Source organism: Equus asinus, chromosome 18, assembly GCF_041296235.1.
Source record: "Equus asinus isolate D_3611 breed Donkey chromosome 18, EquAss-T2T_v2, whole genome shotgun sequence".
NCBI lineage: Eukaryota > Metazoa > Chordata > Mammalia > Perissodactyla > Equidae > Equus > Equus asinus.
The window spans coordinates 24,873,545-24,894,177 of record NC_091807.1 but is presented as its reverse complement, the minus strand read 5'-3'; the positions used below and the strand labels follow the sequence as shown (position 1 = coordinate 24,894,177).

General features: G+C 37.6%; 1 protein-coding gene across 1 annotated transcript in view; it reads left to right on the top strand.

The window, feature by feature from the left end:
* Window positions 1–20,633, top strand: part of ADAMTS5 (ADAM metallopeptidase with thrombospondin type 1 motif 5) — a 49,046-nt gene that overhangs the window by 7,529 nt on the left and 20,884 nt on the right. The window contains exons 2-3 of the mRNA XM_014866273.3: window positions 4,850–4,982; window positions 16,280–16,447. Of these exons, the coding sequence (XP_014721759.2) occupies window positions 4,850–4,982; window positions 16,280–16,447 (301 nt within the window). The remainder of the gene's footprint in view (window positions 1–4,849; window positions 4,983–16,279; window positions 16,448–20,633) is intronic.

Sequence of the window (20,633 nt, the reverse complement as noted above, 5' to 3'; positions counted from 1 at the left end):
TGTGGCAAGTGAGAGAGAGGGGCAAGTTAATGGTGTTCACCAGGTTTCTGATGCAGTGCTTCCATTTTCTTGTTTTCTGGAATATCTTCCTCAGTGCATTTCGTATGTTTAGTAAGCCTCTAAATTATTGAATTTTACTGAACACACCATAGAAATAAAGACCACGCTGTATTATTTCTTGCAAAAAAAGAATTTGCTTGACGAAGCACACATTATAAATGTAAAAGATAAAAACAATGTTGAGAATAACATAGGTGATGAATTAAGTTCAAGAATTGGAGTATTTAGATATAGGTTGAATTTCAGCTTTACCGGTCTCCAGCTTTAAGACACAATGCCACTTTAATCTTCCACATATATACTAGAAGGTTTCCTTTAATACCAGAAAGCCCTAGAGATCACCTGGCCCAAACTCCTTATGTTAATGATGAAGGAACTTTGTCTCAAAGCATATAAATGATTTACATATTGATTCTTACTAACACAGTTAGAATTTTTTAAAGCAATCTACCTTCCATTCACTATCTCTAATCGGCTTCTATTCCCATCTCCAAAAGAACTCTTCTGAGCATCTGCTCCCCGCAGTCTCCAGTTTACTCCATCTCTTCTTCCCCTTCTTCTTACCTTACACTTGTCAGAGGAAATTTCCTATCTTGGAACTCTGGGCCCAGACTATCTTTCCAACTTCCTCTGCTCGCCCTCCACCCAGCAAATCCCACACTGCGGCCACAACAAACTTCTTATTCTCAAAATAGACCCTGCCTTTTACCATCCCCTAATGTTTTCAATAGTTTTTCCTTTTTAGAATACCCTTCCTCTAAGACTGTCAGACTTCTGTTCATCCCTCAGGATCCAGTCATCTCCTCTGAGACACGTTTATTGAGTCCTCCAAGAAGAGCTCATCCATCCCTCTTCTGCGCTTCCTCAACAATCTGTTCATAATAATGTGTTGCGCTCTGCTTCCCTCTTGATATATCTGTTTTGCTCACTAGGTTGCGTTTCTTAAGCGTTAGCATCAGATCTTATTTTTTTCATTTACCACAGTGTCAGCACTTAGCAATATCTGACGGATTGTGGGCACATGATAATTGTTTTAGGAATAAATGCGCCTGGATCCTTTGGCCCCTAAAATCCGGCTAGGCTCTGTATGTTTGGTATTACCTAGTTGGATCCAGAAGCATGGATAGAGATTATATAACACGGGTCATTGTAATGGTTGGCCTAACAGAGCCAATTAACATAGTCTCTGCTGAGGTCCAAATCAAGACCTCTATTATTGGGGATTGCTATATAGGTAGCCAGAAAGGCACATGACACCTCAAGAATCAGATTCAGAGGACATGTATGAATTCTGGTGTGTAAGTGTATGTTTGTGTAATAGTAACTACTAAAATAGGTACCACGTCAGATTAGTTCTTCTATCACTGATACGTCTTTATAGGAATTGGGTAGACAGATAGGTAGACATCCCTCTACCTAGTTAAATCCTCTTCTGTGCTCTTTCCTTGAGCTCCACGCTTGGCCTTACCAGGTTGTAATATCTGTAGAAACAGAAGTTGCTGTTATTTCCAGATTCTCTACAAGGAGAATTTTGGCGCTGTTGCTGCAGTTGTAATGACGTCTGCTTTTATCAGCATTTGTATTTCCTTTAGCTCATTCCCTCAGCACATTTACGCTGCAGGAGAGACCAATCTCTCAGTCAGGGTTAGAAATCTTAAAACTCCTGTTATTCCTTCTACTTTGCACATTTGTATCTGCTTGGTTCACCCGGGACTGACCACTGCGATTTTCCTGGTCATACTATCCCCTGGCCATCTGCTTTACAAGGGAGCCTGTTTTGTTAGCTCCCCGCCCCCCACTCCAGCCACAAGGAAAGGTCTGGGCTACTATTTGTCCTTCTAAATTCCATGATAAATCACAGATTTTGCCATATTCATAATCCTCTAAATGACCATACCTAGTGAATGGTCACCATGTCAATGACCTCTCTGTCAAGGTTTCATTGGTCTTGCTGACCGTCTTGGCTCTATTTTTCAGTTAGATGCAATATCTCTGTCTTGTCTCCTGGCCAACGCCGTACCACACCACAAGCCCATGGGTTAAATCTCTGCGCGCTCTTGCAACTCTTACATTTTACTAAATCTTCCGTTGCATCGCTGTCTACACGTAAAATAAGATGTTGATCCTGAATGAAAAGAACCATGTTTAACATAACTAAGATATAACTTACCTTCATATCTCCACTGACCAGGCAGAAAAACTCTTGTCAGTACTTTTAATTCATTTACCTCTTATGTGGATATTGTCTGTGATTCAGTCTTCAGTATCTCCTGCCTCCAGATCCAGAAGATAGATAAGATCGATCAATTGACAGATAGAAAGACACATAGATCTGTTGCCCCAATAGCATCCTTGCTTTTACTTTGAATTTAAAAACAAGTTCCTATTAACTTCAAATAAGGTTTGCATCTGCAAATGTTGTTATAAGTCATCACCAGAAGATAGACGTGAGTGTGAGGTACTTTATTCTTAATAATTTGGTATACAAGTTGAGCTTTAATACATTGGAATGAGCATCAGATCACAAAGAAATGCAGGCATTCATTGTAAATCATTAGGAGGAAACCATAAGTGGGCTACCAAGACTGTAGTTGCTTGAGTGAAATGGAAAGGATGCCAGTTTACATAATTATACAGAAATGTACAGAGCACGGCTATGTAGTCAAGGGGTTTAATCAGTGTCGTCACAAAAAATAACGAGTACTTCTCATAATTTTGTCACTTGCACACATTTCTGTGGCAAAGAGCCAAGTGCATTTAATGCAATTCAAGAATGACAAGGAGAATTGATGGCCTCTAATGAGCAATTGATTATCAGTAAACAGGAAAGTATCAAGAATCCAGTTTAAACTGTTCAGAAAAGAGAGCCATTTCCATTTGCTGTGGCTCTTCATCCAACCTTATTGGAGTAAGGTATAAGAAGGGCAAACAATTCTTGGATTTTATTATTTAACATAATGAACTGCAAATTGTGAAGATAAATGTAAATCGTGGTTTAAAAAATATGCGTGTGCGGGAATAACCCACAGCATCTCGTAATTCACTTAAACCGTGACCTGTGTCTTTGGTCTTAAAACTACTAAAATGATTGGAGAAAAAAATGGATTAAAAAGTGTATTGTACTATATTATTATCTCAAAGACTGATTATTATGCAAAAATGTGTTCCAATTTCAATTTTAAAAACTACTCATTTGTTCTCAACAGCTGTAATCTGAGATCCCACGGGATGACATATGAGGATACACAGGAAACTTTGGGAGCCTATTGTTGGTTTGGTGACTTGATTCACCAAGGGTACTTGGCCAAGATTTCCACTGTCTCAAGCTATAATAACATCGTGGCTACAATGTAATTCATCACAGCTGGGATCTCATAATATACGAAACACAATAAGGACCTGAAAATGTACTAGAGAGAAGATCACAGGGTATATCTTTTAAGTATTCTTCACCTTGGTTGGATCTTCATGCAGCAAAATAGAGAAGAGTTAGAAGAGTATGTTGTTGACATTGAGTAGGTGGCATTGGTTATACGGTAATAACATTTTGCATTGGCTTCCTGGAGTTTGTTGAGGTCTTGCTAGTATACAGCATATTAAAGGAGTATAAGGTCTCCATTGCATCTGACTGTATTTTACAATTCACTTCAATTAGTCAAATGTTTGTTGCCTTCCTGTCATAAGCCAGACATTGTGGTAGTTGGGGATACAAAGATGATAGCTGTAAGAGAAATAACACTATTTCAACTAGTAAATAGTCATCTTTCATAGTAATTAATATTTTTAAAAAATCCTTTCCTTCTACGGTTATTCACTTAAGGTCTACTCAGATACTATCTTCCTTTTTTGGATATAAATTTTTACACCATTAATTAATTTTTGTTGAAAACAGTAGTCACATACAAGAAGTTCTAATGCCCATTAATACTCAAATGGCATTTAAGGGAAAGTTTATTATTACAAATCTATCATGTCAAAAATTTTATATTTTCTCTTTATGCTTCATAATTTAAAATTGTCTTGCGATATCTCTTTCATCTAAATCAGTAATTTTTAAGCACAAATGGGGTGTCGTCATGCCTCCCTTTGAGAATTTCTGAAAAGTTATGCAACTTCCTACCAGAAAAATGCATATACTCACTTATATAAACACAATATGGTACATGTATTTCCTGAGAATTGATCAAGTTGAGAAACACCACATTAAATGTGGTGAGTAAGAGTGCATAAATTTCTAAAGACACAACCTGTGAAATGATAACTCAATTTGGAAATTAAAAGAAGATCTTTTAAGCCATTAGGTTTTTGGATTAAAATTTAGTTTCCTATCCAAATTACTGATACATTTATATTCTGCCACAAATATAAGGCTTCACTTTGTCGCTGTGATGGAAAATAAATTATTAGGCCAGTCTTCTGATGAATTTAGATCAGAATATTAGGACTTTCCTAAGCATGACCATATGTAAAAATGATTCAGGATATATGTGTCTGCATGGATGGGGTACAGCTTTGTTAAGGCTGCGGCTGCTATTGTAACGGACAAGCTACAATCCTATGAGATCTTTTAAAATGTAATCGAGTCCCATCATCCTTCTGTGCTTCTGGGGCCCAGAGAAGCTTAGTAGAGTCAATGTCATTAGTTTGTCTTTGGAACATTTCCAGAGTTGAACAGGTGACACTATAAACATAGCCCCGTCTTGCTGTTCGGAGCGAGCAAGTGGCTCTACAAGGTGGCTCCTTCTGGATGTAAATTGATTTTAATGATTTCTTTCTTTCTCCCGGGTAGGATTTATGTGGGCATCATTCATGTGACACCCTGGGAATGGCAGACGTTGGGACCATATGTGCTCCAGAGCGCAGCTGTGCTGTGATTGAAGATGATGGCCTCCACGCAGCTTTCACCGTGGCTCACGAAATTGGTATGCGACGCCTTTTCTCTTCCCTTGCCAAATCAAACACTTGTAACAGCTGCAACAGGAACCAAAATTCTTGGCAATTAATTCCAGATTTTTCGTGGTTCAGATGTCCCATTGGGGATTAAATTTGTTTATATTTGCACTTTTAGGGTTAACTAATAAGGAAGAAGGAAGGCAAAATCAGGCCCATAGTAGATGTTTTCTTTCTGACAGTGTCATTTAAAAGTTTAAGAGAAATTTACTACTGCTACTTCTTTTTAAGCATCCATAAATGACTCTTAGGTGAAATTTGTCACAGTCAACTATAGAATGCAGAGGTGTTACTCAAGATGATATTGACTCATCCAGGGCTAATCAGATCTGTTTTCAAAGAAATTGATCATGTTTTATTCCATTGTGAGTGATAATAGGCAACTCCTGTCAAAGGTAATCCATAGCTATGGTAAACATTTCTGTCTCATTTTTAATAGCACAGCAGATGAAACCAAGCCCAAAAGTCAACAGAGTTTGGTTTCAAATATCACTTTACCCTATTTGTTTGTCATAAGAAACATATCTAAATCCTAAAACTAGAAATTTAGGACTGCGTTAATTGTTGAAAAGTATCCCAGTAAATAGGAATATGTGTTTCCTCATCATTGACCTAGGCTACTAAGTGTATGAGTAGTTCAGGACTTAAGACGTGATGTTAGAATTAGACACATCTGGGCTCAATTCTCGCTAAAGTATTTTCTACCTGTGTCACATTGATCTCATTATTTAAACTCTCTAAGCCTTGGTTTTCATATCTGAAATATAGGAATAATAGTGCCTATTTCATGGATTATTTTAAGGATCAAATTGTGTAGGTTATAGATACCAGCTGTTATTTATATCCACGTACACTTCTGTTTTGCTCTTTAAACATTTCATTGAGTTTTTAATATACGTATCACCTTTTAGCATCATCTTTTGGGGGACAAAGTATGTTTTAATAATTATTTTACTTTTTTGCTGTATTTTATTAAACAGATTTAGGTTTTTTAAGCTAAAACCATAATTTTTAAATAGAAATTGAAACTTCTTTTTCACGTTTCTAGTAGACAAAGAACATTTGGCAAGGTGTCGATTTCTAGCTGCTGTGTTTTTTGGGGAGAGTTAAAATAACTTCAAATCAAAGGTATAATTATATAAGGCTGTATATTGCAGCAGTGAAATTGAAATCAGTGGTTAAATTTTAATTCTTAAGTATTAATTATGACCTTAATTTTCCTAACACACTCTTCTTACTATGTAAGCAAAAAAAACACCAACATAAAATCTTAACATAAATAATTGTCCAACAGCATCACTGTTATAATAATTTGATTCAGCACTTGATTACTTGAGATAATAATTCAATTTAACAGTTTACTAATGGAGCATCTTTAGCTTCGGGAGCCAAAGATCTGAGATGGATTCCAAGTTCTGTCTCCATGTTCCCTGTTTTATCTCAGACAAATGATTTAGATACTCAGAGTCTCTATTTCTTCCCTATAAGGTGGACTAATGATGAGGCACGACTCGCTGTATACTGCACTAGAAGAGCTGGTATGCCGGAAAATGTTTTTAAAACACACATGCCATTTGAGCTTCAGGTTTAGGATCACATCTTCACCTGTCTCTCACTCATGCCTATTAAACTAACTGATAAAAATACAGCCTAATATAGATCCTTAATCCATATTTATTACATGTCTGCATATGTACATGTAAGTAAGCAGGAGACACACAAGAGCTGCCCGAGGCAACATTCCAATTTTGCAGCAGAAACTAAGAGAAATTAATCCAAATACTCAAGAGGATTATAATTAAGCAAAGATGATTTAAAAAGTATACCAGTAATTAATCATCATTATTCGGAATGAGAGAAGTCCCATGAAAGGTTCCAAATCCCTGGGTGGGCAGAGGTTGCTTCGTCTCAGACCGGGTAGAAGAATGATGAGGAATAAGCAACAGAGTTGAATTGTGGCGTCATCCATCCATAAGATTATGAGTCCTAAATCCTGATCTCCTAAAGAAGAGATTACAGAGGGCCAGCCCAGTGGCATAGTGGTTAAGTTTGCTTGCTCTGCTTTGGTGGTCTGGGGTTCACTGGTTCAGATCCTGGGTGTGGACCTACACACCGCTTATCAAGCCATGCTGTGGCAGCATCCCACATAGAAGAACTGGAAGGACTTAGAACTAGGGGCTTTGGGGAGGAAAAAAAAAGAAAGAAAGTAAGAAGAGATTACAAATTCCTTGAAAGAAGGACTATTTCTTCCTTCTATCCTATAGTGATTTCTTTTCACACATTGACAGTATACGGGAGGTTTCCCTGTAAGAGAACCTCTGTAGCAGTACATGCAGCTTCTTTGGGGGCTGCGTTGACTCTCAAGGAAGCTAGGCTGGAATGAAGAACCTTCTAACCCCACCTTTCCCATGTCTCCTGAATTACTAAACCAAGGGTTTACACAGGCAGGTACAGCAGTCTGAGAGGCAGGAACCAGATGCTGATGAGAACAAATGTTTTATTTAAACTACATATGTACAATAAGAACTTTTCATAACAGTACAAGAATATTGGACATAGTTTGACAAGAGAACAATGTAGGAGAAATGTGGGCTTCTATGCAGAGAATCAAACCTGAGTCTTTTATATATGGTTATGCCTGTGTTCATTTCAGTGTCTTGGTTGGATCATCTCTATTTGCTTCTTTAGAATTCTCTGTAATTCATTCTCCAATGACACGCTGCCTACGTAGTTTCTCATTTTGCATTACATATGTCCTAACTGAGAAATGTAAGGTTTGGGGAGAGGGGGATATGGATTTAATTTCCCTTTCATAAAGGGACCTGGCTTTCATTCACTTTGTTTCCTAATTGCTTTATTATTCTTTAATTTCACTTTTTGCCTAAATATTGTGAACATGTGTTATAAAGTATGAGCCTTAAAAAATGTAGAGAAGATAACCTTACAAAATATTTCCTACTCATCTGTATATGATTACAGAGTCTTGCCTCTGCAGCCAGTGAGGTCTTGGGTAATGCCACTGGCTGATCTGTTTCCAGTGCTTTATTTTTAGATTGTTGCATGAAGCCGTCAGTCCTAGCTAACATGCTCTAGATTCTAATTCTACTCCATTCTCCTCATGTAATTTCCTCCCTTCCCTTTTATTAGACATTTACTACTTCTGTATTTGAAAGTTTTATATAGAGGCTACGTATGGAGATGAAAATGACGTTGTGAAACCTCGGTTTTGCTAGAATGTTTTGAATTTGCTTGAGCCCATTCCAAAATGTGCAATTTGCTTCATGCACACAGTGTAAATATGTTGCTGTACTCAAAACATAAGCTGTGAAGAAAATTTCCAGGCTATTCCCATAATTTTCTACTTTATTTCTTCTATAAGCAGGAAAAGGATATATTTGATTAAGAATAACACTTTCGTTAGCCAGCCCTTGAGGTCTAGTGGTTAAGATTCGGTGCTCTCACCGCTGTGGCTGAGTTTGTTTCTGGTCAGGGAAATACACCACCCACCACTCGTCCGTTGGTTGTCACACTGTGGTGGTTGCATGTTGCTGTGATGCTGAAAGCTATGCCACTAGTATTTCAAATACCAGCATGGTCACCCACGGTGAACAGGTTTCAGTGGAGCTCCAGACTAAGACAGACTAGGAAGAAGGACCTGGCCACCCACTTCCAAAAAAATTGGCCATGAAAACTCTGAACAGCAACAGAGCATGGTCTGATACAACACCGGAAGGTGAGAGGATGGCACAAAAAGACACGGCAGGGTTCCACTCTGCTGTACACAGGCCTGCTAGGAGTCAGAATCGACTCGATGGCACTAACAACTCCACTTTCATTAACCTACTTAAAGTTTCCCATGGACTGTCCCACTGCTTCCTTTTTCTATGCATGGTGGTTTAAAATACAAACCCATTGCACTGGAATCAAAGTTTCCTTTGCTCTTAGACACCCTCCATCTAAATAATTGCCTACATTGAGAATTAACATTTAGGATAAATAGAGGCAAGTCTGAAGGCCCTATCTTGCACCTTTTCTCTCCATGGTGTTAAAGTCAGAATGAAGTGACTTAAATGAACAATTCTGAAAAGTGACTCTTTTCAGGTACCACATGTTAACTGGAGCACTTTTCTTTTCCCGCTAATTCTTTCACCAGAACAGCTAGATTTTGGAGGTACGTAGTTAACTGACGCCAACATAGGCTTCTGGAAAATAGGTTTTGATGAGTATAGACTCTCCGTAGGCAGTAATAATTTGCCTCCTTGCTATGTTATGTGCATGTAAACATTGACTAAATTGTTAGGACATTTAAGAAACTTTCTTTAAACTGTCAAGAACACAGTCCCCATTCCTATGCCTGAGTGGAGGCAAGAATGTGGTTACAGCTATTTTATAACCCAAATGTGAATCACAGAAAGTTTTCAGTGAATGTAAGTTTACATTTTGAGTTTATATTTTTAACTTGTCCAACTTTTATTTTGGCTCGTAATAATAAAGATTTCACCTGCTGCACACATGGTTCCTCAAACTAATAATTTTATTGATGTTGGGCCAGCTTGTACTATGCTAGGGGGAACAATCTGATTCTATTTAGACTAATGAAATCCATGATTTGCAAACTTGCCGAAGCTTTGCTTTGTAGTAGTTAATTATAAAACGTGCTAAGTGAATCTCTCCACCATAAAAGACTCGAAAATGCTTCCTAAGCTAAAGTCAGGCAACTTAAAAAGTCAAAGCCAAATATTCCGCTGGAGGCCTGGGAAATGGCTGAGACACAACAGCATGGCTGCCTGTGTTTTGCTGTGGTTAGAGGGAGTTCTCTGGTTGTGCTGATCTGCGTGTGACTGTGCTCCCACAGATGATTAGATTAAACAAGGCTGTGTTTTGAAAAGCTGCAGAGGCCCTCGAAACACCATAGACCACAGCCAAGTGCACAGAATCAGATGTCAGGACTGGCTGTGAGATGTGACGTGAAAGGAAGTTAGGATTAGGCTTGGTATTTACCCCCAAAGCCATAGCTTTAATCAACATGAACTGAGCGTTTTTTCTTCCAGTTTGGAGCAGTGCCACCCTGTGTCTTTCTTGGCCCCCAGATAAAAGGTGGAAATAGGCCTTTGCTATAGGTCCAGGAGTGTTGAGAGATTTAGTGTTTAGTGTCCATTTTTTTAAGATCAAATCTCAATGCGTATTTCTGTAGGGGAGACCAATAGATTGTCTACCACATGTGTGGAAACCCAACAAGTTGAAGGTGGCATAGGAATTAAATATATCACACACTTAATGTGTGATTTTTCCGCCCCTTATGATTATAAAATTTCCCCTTCTCTCCCAAATCAAGAGTGTCTATTAATATCAAAATTTAACAAAACCACTGAAGACTACAATACCTAGCAGTAAAAGCATAACAAACCCAAGATATCAGTGAAAGCAATAAAGTTGGCTAACAATCACGGGGCAGAAAGTGACATCACCAAGATGGCGACCTAGGTTGTTCCTGACTTCACGTCCCTTCACAATCGCTGGGTGTTTGATATCTGTCAAGCATTTATTCTAAACATCTTGCGTCGCTTTTTTTTTTTTAATCATTTAAGCCTCACAAAATGCCATGAGGTAAGTACCATTAATGGGTCTCCCAAGAAAGGAGGAAACCGACACACAGAGAAGCTTCTAAACCTATCTAAGTATACTGCTAGTGTAAAATTCTAACTCAATTCTTCTACTTCCAGAGCCCAAGATTTTGATACTCTCCTATAATGGTTTATTAGTGTTCATTTTGAAGGAGATAGCCCTGAATTTGATTCAAAAGGATATTGACAAAAGAAATTTTCTTCCTTCCAAATTACATAGTTGATACAGCATTTACCATTTATGTTCAATGTTCTGAAATAGGAGTTGAAGAGTTTTATCACTTTTCCATAAGGATTTGTGTATGAATAGACAGATCTGGTCCAATTTTTGGAGCTCCTGTTTCCCTTCTTCCAGGATTCTAGATTCTGATCCCATGTGAGCTATTGACTCACTTTTCAACCCCTGGCAAGACCTTCTTGCACTTCAATAATCCCAGCTGGAAAATTAGGTGAAATCAAAATATGACCTCATTAAGAAACAGATGCTTCATCTGAGCAGAGCTTTCTTAAGTAAACATATTACAGAGCTTCTTGTGACATTTTTTTAGAATGTTGTGCTGTGTCCCCTTGTCCATTGGTCAATCTGGGGTCAGGAGACAAGAGGTTGAAATTCTGTTTAATTTGCAGACCAAAGTTTAGAAAAACAACCAATTTCCTTCCTGAGGTTAATGTTATAAGTCAGCTCTAGTTGTACAGTAATACCTGAGTTGAATAAGAAGCTGAACCAACATTTTCCTTTAAAGTAATGTCTTTGCCCGGGTATACATTATCTCAGATTTTCTAACACCAGATTCACTTGTGAATTTAAAGAGGCAAGATGCTTTTTAACCCTAGATTGTGAGTATGAAATTTATTTAATAAAGTGTCACTCATTGGCCAATTTAAAAAGATGATTATCATACTAGAAAAATTATCAGGAGACTGCTATTTCTGAGCTAAAAATATAACTCAGACACTTAGCTTATAGTCTTTGCTTTGATGTAATTTACCATGAAATCTTTTTCTTTAGCATAATTCAGATAAACCCCTTCCTGATGTTACTTTGTGTGATGGGCACTCATTAGCAGGACGGTTGTATTTATGACATGATTTAATATCGATTAAGAATAGATCAGTATTTTCTACAAAATCACTTACAATTTACACCTTGATATTTATTAATGATTTCAAACAGCAAGATACAGTTCTGTGATCTACATCACTTGGGAAAATACTGGACTCGATCATTGCATTATTCTCTAAATTACACTCTGACTTTGGCAATATCTTTTTTTTTTCTTATTTAGTTGTCAATACAAATGCCCTTCACAAGTGCCCCCACTACACAAGTGCATTTGGTCCTTAATTGCCTCAGGATTTTAGGTGAGAAGTTTCCAGTGACTTCAGTCAAGAATTAAAGATTTCACGGGGCCAGCCTGGTGGTGTAGTGGTTAGGTTTGCATGCTCTGCTCCAGCAGCCCAGGGTTCTCAGGTTTGGATCCCAGGCACAGACCTACACCACTCATCAAGTGTACTGTGGAGGCATCCCACATACAAAGTAGAAGAAGATTGGCACAGATGTTAGCTCAGGGCCAATCTTCCTCACCAAAAAAAAAAAAATAATAAAAATAAAAATATTAAAGATTCCATAAGAAAAATAGTATTGGAAACAAGATTGCTTAACTTAGTTAAAGTCAACAAACTGATCTTCAATCTTTTGCGTGTCTGCTGATTACAAGTGGACCCAAATGCAAATACTAATTCTTCCTCAAAGGGAAACTTCAGGACCTGAACTTTAAACTCTGATAATGTACTGTCGCCCTAAATCCATATCTGCCTTATCTCTCTCACTAGGAGTTTTCATGTCCTCTTATACTGAGGGAGCTTGGTTGAGTTTCTTCAAATCTCTTCTTTGACCATTCACAATTGCTTTGAACCCTTTTCACCCTTCTTTTTCTATACTTTGCCTTGAGAGAGAAATGTCTGTCTTTCCAAGGGTAAGAACTGCCTTTCTCTGTGGGTTTCTGCATTCTATCGTGCTGCCTCCTCCAAGACCTCACCCCTCAAGTAATTCCGCTCTGTTTTGCTCTAAAAACTTATCGTGAAATTCATTTAGATGAAAACAGCAAATTGCTTTCAGAGTTGTAAACATTTTCTCCAACACTTCTTTGTATTTTTCATTTGTTGTCTTACTCTCTGGGGTACATATGTGTAAATCCCAACCGTACTAATCCTGCTGGAGGCTGTTTGTCAGAGAAATGCTTTCGCTCCAGTCCACACCTGTAGGTTTGAATAGCTGTGTGGGTGATCCATGAACAAATTCTCACTGGGAAAGGCAGATGTCCCAGGCGATCAATGACATCATGGTAAATTCTGATTCCCTTTCACAACATCTACCCCTAAAATCATTGCCACCTGTGATATTACATTTTTAATTTCCTGGATTCTGAATTTTTCCCTGTCAATGAGCTTTTAGTATCATAGTGTGTTGTCTCTCCTGTGAGTGTCCCTTTAAAATAGCTTATAAGGGGCCATTCCTGAGGGATAGTGATTAAGGTGGGCATGTTACACTTTGGCGGCCCGGGTTTGTGGGTTTGGATCTCAGCTGCAGGCCTGCCCCACTTGTCAGCCATGCTGTGGTGGCGACCCACATATAAAGTGGAGGAAGATTGGTACAGATGTTAGCTCAGGGTGAATCTTCCTCAAGCCAAAAAAAAGAGGAAGATTGGCAACAAATGTTAGCTCAGGGCTAATCTTCCTCCGCAAAAAAAAAATAAATAAAATAAAGTAAAGTAACTTATGCTTTTATATGTGTCTTGCCATTTCAGGGCTCAAAGATATTGGCAAATTTCAGACTGATATTAGATGTCTTAGCATAAATGATTGGGGGCTCATATTTGAAAAAACTATTTCTTTTGCTCTTCATAGCCTTTGGTATGTCTGTCACGTCTTTCCTGAAGAGCATCCAAACATCCCTCACATTGATCTCTTTCCATTCTTGTCCAGCTCCGGAAGGGAAGTCACATGGGTCTCTCTCACTGTGTCCTGGTTCCAGCTACTGTGGAACTGGCTGCCTGTTTCTTTGGGTCCTTAAACGTTCTTCACATTGCCCATGACTCTGATTGCCCTTGAGAGAGCATGCCTCTCCCCGCCAGTCATAGATTTTTTTTTCATGGAAGACAGAACATTTGCTTGCCCTCCAAGGAGTCTGTCACTCTCACTTGACCCTCCCGCAGTCCATTCCTGGCTGACTGTTGGACATCTTACAAAATTCACATCTCCTTTTAGCTCTTGCCGAAATGGAGCTAAGATTTGTTCATGTGCAGAATGGCAATCTTTTCTGATAGCCATGTAAGAATTTCTTATACATATCTTTAGCAGCAGTTGTTACATTGATAAATTAGTAAATTTAGGGAGCATAAAATTCACAATAGCATGCCAAATAGCATGCCAAAAGATTCATAAAATTATACCAAATTATTTTCTAAATAAACTCCTTTGCTTACGTTATTGAAATCTTTAAAATTATTTGCCTCACTACTCTGTATGAAAGAAAAAATCGAGGTACTCTCCTGGGCCCCTCAAAGTGAATTTGGTGTCTGCCACATGGCCTGTATTTTAAATCAGAAATCTAAAATCGACCCTCCAAATGAAGTGTAAGTCCCTTGATGCACTGGTAAAAATGCACATGGAAAGTGCCATTTATTTATATGGATTTGGAGGAAAAAGGCTATCACTCTGTTAAATAAATATGAATATCTTATGAAATAGAATGCAAAAATCATGTTTTTTTAAAAAATGTAAAACCTGGATTCAACTAAACATCATGTTGCAGAGGTCACCTTAGGCCACTTTCCCTCTCTCTGCTCTTTGCCAGGGAAAAAAACTCAATTATGAAATTGCCACACAAATCCCACTGTGTCAGCTGAGAAAGATTCTACCTTGGAAAAGTTCAAGAAGCACAGAGTGCATTGTCAACAAGTGTTTGATGTACTAAGTAACTTTAAGCCATTTTGAATAGGACATGAATGAAAGGTTCTGTTTTTCTGTGAGCTGCGAGTTCCCTGAAAAACTCAATATACCACCCCAAACTTGGACGAGCTTCTGCCAGTCTTATTTTGCATGTCATTTGGGACTTATTTTACAGACTATGATGCACATTCATGACTTTGACCAAATAAAACGTGAGTGGCAGCGGGATGGTTTCTCAAAGAAAACTTGCTAACCTAGTAAAAGCTATTGAAGTAAATAACTACATAAATAGCATAAAAATGTGGTGCCTTGGAAGGTCACGGAGCCCTAGCCGCTTAATTTCAGCCACAACAGCAACCAGCTGCTCAGTGGACAATTTTGTTATGAGGTGTTGGTGATTTAACAAGTTGGCCGAAAGTAGTTGGAATACAGTGTGAAAGATTTCATCTTTGTTGGGTTTTAATGCTGTGCACTGGACTTTTTGGCAGAATGACTGAAGTTCCTGCCTTTGGCATTCAGAAACCCACAGAGAATTTGTAGTAATCACTTTTCTATAGTATTTTCTACATTCTTTTTAAATGGTTTGTGTATGATTCTCTAAAGCTTTGCAAAAAAACACTGCTATGTTGACTTGTCTACTTTTTAGACTCTCTACAAACTGCTGTCCTGGATTTTTTTTTTCAACAACACTTTAGTTTTATTGGAGAATGTCCTTTTATCTTAAACTATGTGAAAATTGATTCTTATGGAATAAAAAAACAGTTTTGTCAGATTATAAGGATGTGGTTATGTACTCTGTGGAATAATACCTAGCTTGGTAGATTGGAAATGGCATGGTGGGATTGGAGAGACCACGTTTGGTAGGCTTAACCTCAACACCACCTAGCTGAGTGATTTTGGACCATCACTTACCTTCCTAATATTTGTTTTCTCTTCAAGCTCTAACACTTCATGATGGACATCTTGGTATTTTAGACATTTTTTAAATGTAAATGAGTGTATTTTCAAAATATACCATTTATTTGTGGGACCCATAAACATTCACAACTCACCAAATAGCTAAAAGAAATGAAAAAGTAAAGCAAGTTTACATTGGCATGGAACTGGAAAATTACTAATCTCTCTTCTCTTTCCTTTTCTCTCCAGTCATCTCTTACATAGCTACCTACTTACTTGGCCAAGAAAATAGAAGTCACTGACATTCAACAACCATGTATTAAGTGTTTGCAACTTGCAGAATATTGAGTTAAATACAGAGGTTTCAATAGTGGGTTGGGGGAGATGCTCTGATTTCATGGGGCTTATGGTTGATCAGAGAAGAAGGAAAATTAGACAAGTAATCAAAGTAATATGTACTGAGGGCTATGACATAATCCCACAGTTGCCTTGCAATTTCTAGATCCTAAATAAGGCCTTGTTTCTACATATGATGGAGCATGTGTGATCCAGATGGATTATGGGAGCATCTACTCCTTAGCATAATTTTTCAGTTTTCCTCTAAATGTTCTCCCAAAGTGATTGCTCTAACTACTTGCAGCTTTAATTTCCCTGGGAATCTAGTTTCTGCATCAGAAGCCAGTTAAAATGAGCTCATGTACAATTAGGGGGGGACAATCAAGTGCTAATATAATTGTCAAGGAAAGGTAGAAATGCAAAATACTCGTCATTTGCGCTTCCTATATTCTGTCCCGTAGGACATCTACTTGGCCTTTCCCATGACGATTCCAAATTCTGTGAAGAGAACTTCGGTTCGACAGAAGAGAAGCGCTTAATGTCTTCCATCCTAACCAGCATTGACGCATCCAAGCCGTGGTCCAAATGCACCTCGGCCACCATCACAGAATTCCTGGATGATGGTCATGGTATGTATCGGGAAAGACAACATAGGCTCAGAAACAAAACTTGGGAAATTATGAGTTTTACTTCATTATATCCTATGATGTTCACTTTGCCCTCTAAGGCAATGGTTGTTCAGATACTGTCCAAAAAGAAGCAAGGGACTGTCTGTTGGTGTGTAATGCCGACGTCCTTGGTGGCATTGTAGCTATGGTATTTTTGCTTTTGAATTGAGAAGTTCAAAAGAGAAGCAGTGTGGGAGACCACACAGAATGCCTCACTAGCGCCCTGAAAGGCTGGCTTTTATTCCGTCGTTCACCACTAGCTTCCTGTGAGAATGCTGGCAGACATCTTGTTTCCCTGCTATTAATATGACTCTCAGAATTATTTGTTGCATGCCTATTACAGGGGTGTGGTTAAGATGTAGGTGACAATTCTGTTGGATTCCGTTTATGGCAACATAAAGCCAGGAAAGGAAGCTCTTTAGATTTGCCTTCATGGAAGAATTTGCTTTAATCCTGACAGCAGGTTCTCCTGAAAGTTAAGTAAAAACTGCAGAACAGAAATAGAAAAGCCATCCGAATGGTGAGAAAACATTTTAAGAACTTCAAAAGAAAACCTTTGGCTTTATCCTTCAGCTACAGTTCAAGAGCACAGCCTACTTTATTAAATTCTGTAAATCCAGGCTTAGTGCTATAAACTATATAAAAATACTAAGGAAGTCACAAATTTTAGAAATAATAAATTCTGACCCTTAAGTAATCTTTGAAATAAGTGGTTACAAATTTCCCAGCTTTCCTTATTACTTTAAAACACTAGAAACACAAGAGGATAGACTCGTTAGAATTGGAGATCATCAGAGACCACATAGTTCAAGTTTCTCATATTACAGAAATGAACATATTCTCATTCCCCTTTTTTTCCTCTTAAAATTGGTCTCTTTCTAAAACTGGTGGTTGAATCGAATATGATAGAAATTCTTGATTATGATGACTGTTCATAAAGTTACCTCATGATGCGTGGTTCAAAGTTGGATGAAAGAGAATCTGTGATAACTTTTTTTCTAGTCTCACAAAATTTATGGCTTGATATTTTCATGATTTCTTGGTGACTTGGCCATCTTGAATTTGGTAACATAGTGTTAAAACAATTGATAAATTCGGTTCTTTTCAGACAAAAAGAAATTCCACTACATCTTGTAGCCAAAATCTGCTCATTAACTCATTTTTGCTCTGTTAGTGGTGAACTGGTAATGCTTTAGCTACTTGCTACTGCTTCAATTTCTTATTCCTGCAAACAATCCATTCTCAGCTTGGCTTCAAAATTCCCCTCAATACAAAACAAATGTTCTTTATGAGTTGAAAGGACATCGCAATATCTTAAAAATTTAGAAACAATACTAAGAATCAATGGAACTGGCTTTTCCTTTAACCAAATACCTCATAAAGTGGTAATTTTCTCTGTAGCTCAGTTTACAGTGCTGATTAAATGCTAATAAAGTCCTGAAATGAACGCTTCCCTAATTATCTGCCTGTCTACATTGATCAAGTCCATATCTAATAAAATCCTTCTTGGGTGGAATCTTAGTCTCCACTCTTAATATTACTTTTGCTGTTTTTTTGTTCAGGTTTTCTGAAAATGAAATAACGTTAATATTTTATTTCAAAATCACACATTACACATTCCAAGATGCTGAGCTAAACTTTGAATCACTAAATGAACGGATTTAGTTGCTAAGGCAGCAAATACTTATGGCTAAAATGGGACCAAATCTTCTTTTCCTATGCAAGTATTAGGTCAGCTAATTACAACGCTGTGTCAAATTTTATTTCTTATTGCCATAATTTTGGAATGATTCATTTATTTCATGTTTGTGGAATTCATGATCTTACTTTCTGTGCAGTACATATGCTTTTAGTATTGTCTTCATTTTTTATCACTATTTCTATATTTAAAAGAGTCCACACTCAGATTTTTAAGAATTTTCCAACAAATTTACATATTTCATCCATCTCTCTCCGTCTATCCCAAAGAACCTCATGGGAGATAATAACCAAGAACATACTTTTCATTGAAATAGATCTTATTCAGTTGCACTAAAATCTTATCTGAATTTCCCATATATATGTTAAATAATTAAATTCAAATACTAAAATTCTTTAGACAGAAAATTCTCGTAGTTTATGTATTAGTTAATTCATTTCATCAAACATAGACTCTCTCTCACTTTTGAATATATTGGTTAGGGAGTCTTATGTTTTAACCAAAAAAACACTTGTATTTTATCGGTAGCCTATAAAGAATAAATAATTGAAGAATAAGGAGAACCAGAGAAAGTCATTGTGGCACAATGGCAAGGCTCAATTATGTTCATTTCAACACAGCACGCGCAGCTACAGAATTGAAACAGCAGTACTCTCTGTAGCATGATCATTTAAATGGGAATTCAAATCATTTAATTTCTAAATTGTGACCAAAAAACTGACAAGTCAGTTTAAGTGAAAGTACAGCCATAGGGACTAGTAAATGAGATTTTGAGATGGTTGAGGTTCTGATATTTCAACTTCAGAGCTTAAAAGAGAACCAAAAGCAAAGTCAAAGTCCAAGATGATGGCAAATCAAACAAATACATCTTGGTTGGAAGACTAAACTGATATCACGAAACCATATCATAAACTCTTTTCACTTCACTTGTACAGAGTTACTCAGGCTTCCGTTCTGAGCCCATTTATTCATACTTAGGAGAAATAGTTCTACTATTTTTCTGTTCTAATTTTCCATGCGAATAACAATTTTAGGCAATAAAATAGTCATGGCTGTGGGCGGGGAATGAGGGGCACTTCAGACAGGTAAACTGAGAGCAAGAAGTGATATCATTTGACAATAACGGAGAAACCAGGAAAGCTGTCAAAGCTGTACCTCTAAAACTTCAAAAGCACAGTGGGCTGCCACTGTTTTCCAAAAGGTCAAAAGCCCCATCAGCCCCTCAGGATCCCCGAAAGTACATCTGTATTTCAGCATGATAAAACAATTGATACTCAGGAAGAAGTGATTGTCAGTTATTTAGGAAGATTCAGTTGTGCCCCTGACATAAAGGCAGCAAAGCTATTGCTTTTTTTAAGAGATATTCTTACAAAATTTGTACAGTTTTTAGATGGTACCTGAAGAGTACATCATCTGGAGAATCCATTTATGTGTAATAGCTCATCTGTCTCCCTCCCACCTCCAGGATTGCTGGAGAAATGAAGTCTGGGAGTACAATTAAATTCAAATTATTTGATTTGTTTTAAAATTATTAGTCATAAGTAGCAGACATTTGTAGCACTCAGCCACTGGCAAATTTAGATTCATTAATGCTGAATGTTTCCTGATTTAGTTCCAACGAGAAATATGCGGCAATTAGGTTATGGTTCAAAAGTCAGTATGCATGCTTCAAAATAACTGTGCCCGCACATCTGTGATTCAGAAAAGGAGAAGCCATGTCTCCTGGGGACCCCTCCTGCCAGCCTGGCCAAGATACTTGCAGACATTCTGCAGTATTTACACAAGTTAGCTCTAAGCAAGCTGGCTAGGAGTATAATCCTCAAAACTAAAGGTAAGCACTGGCAGAGAAATTGTGCAGTGAAAGCAAGTTATTCAATTTCTTTTCTCAAATGCTTCATAACCTTGAAGCCAGAAACCGTAGTGTGTCCACTGCATCCTTATGTCACTCGGCCACATGGTGAAAAAAGCCGCCACCTCAGTTGTTACACAGCTCAGGAACAGCCACGACACAAGCTGCTAGGGAAAATCTACAGACAGCTTTGAAAAAATTAACATGTAGCATATTTAAAGATCTAACTTTATGGCCATTTACCGAACACAGGACTTTGGACATAAAATGGTATCAGAAAGCCAATTCTTGGAATCTTTTGTACATGTAGACTCTAAAGCTAGTAATATGATCTTAACATTCAGTTTTTAAGGTAGTATTCATAAAATTCAAAGCTTGTTATGGTAGTGTCTTGATTTTCACAATAACTATGTTCTTTAAAAGAGTCTGCAAATAAGATGTATATTTTAAGTCCACAGTGACCTATATGTTTGAAAAGCTATGCTTCATCCTTTAACTAAGACAATGTTTAATCTAAGTTGCTTGGCATTACATTTGCTAAACAGTGTACTTAATGCTTCTAACAACTTCACAGACACCTTGAATTACTTTTGGTCAGC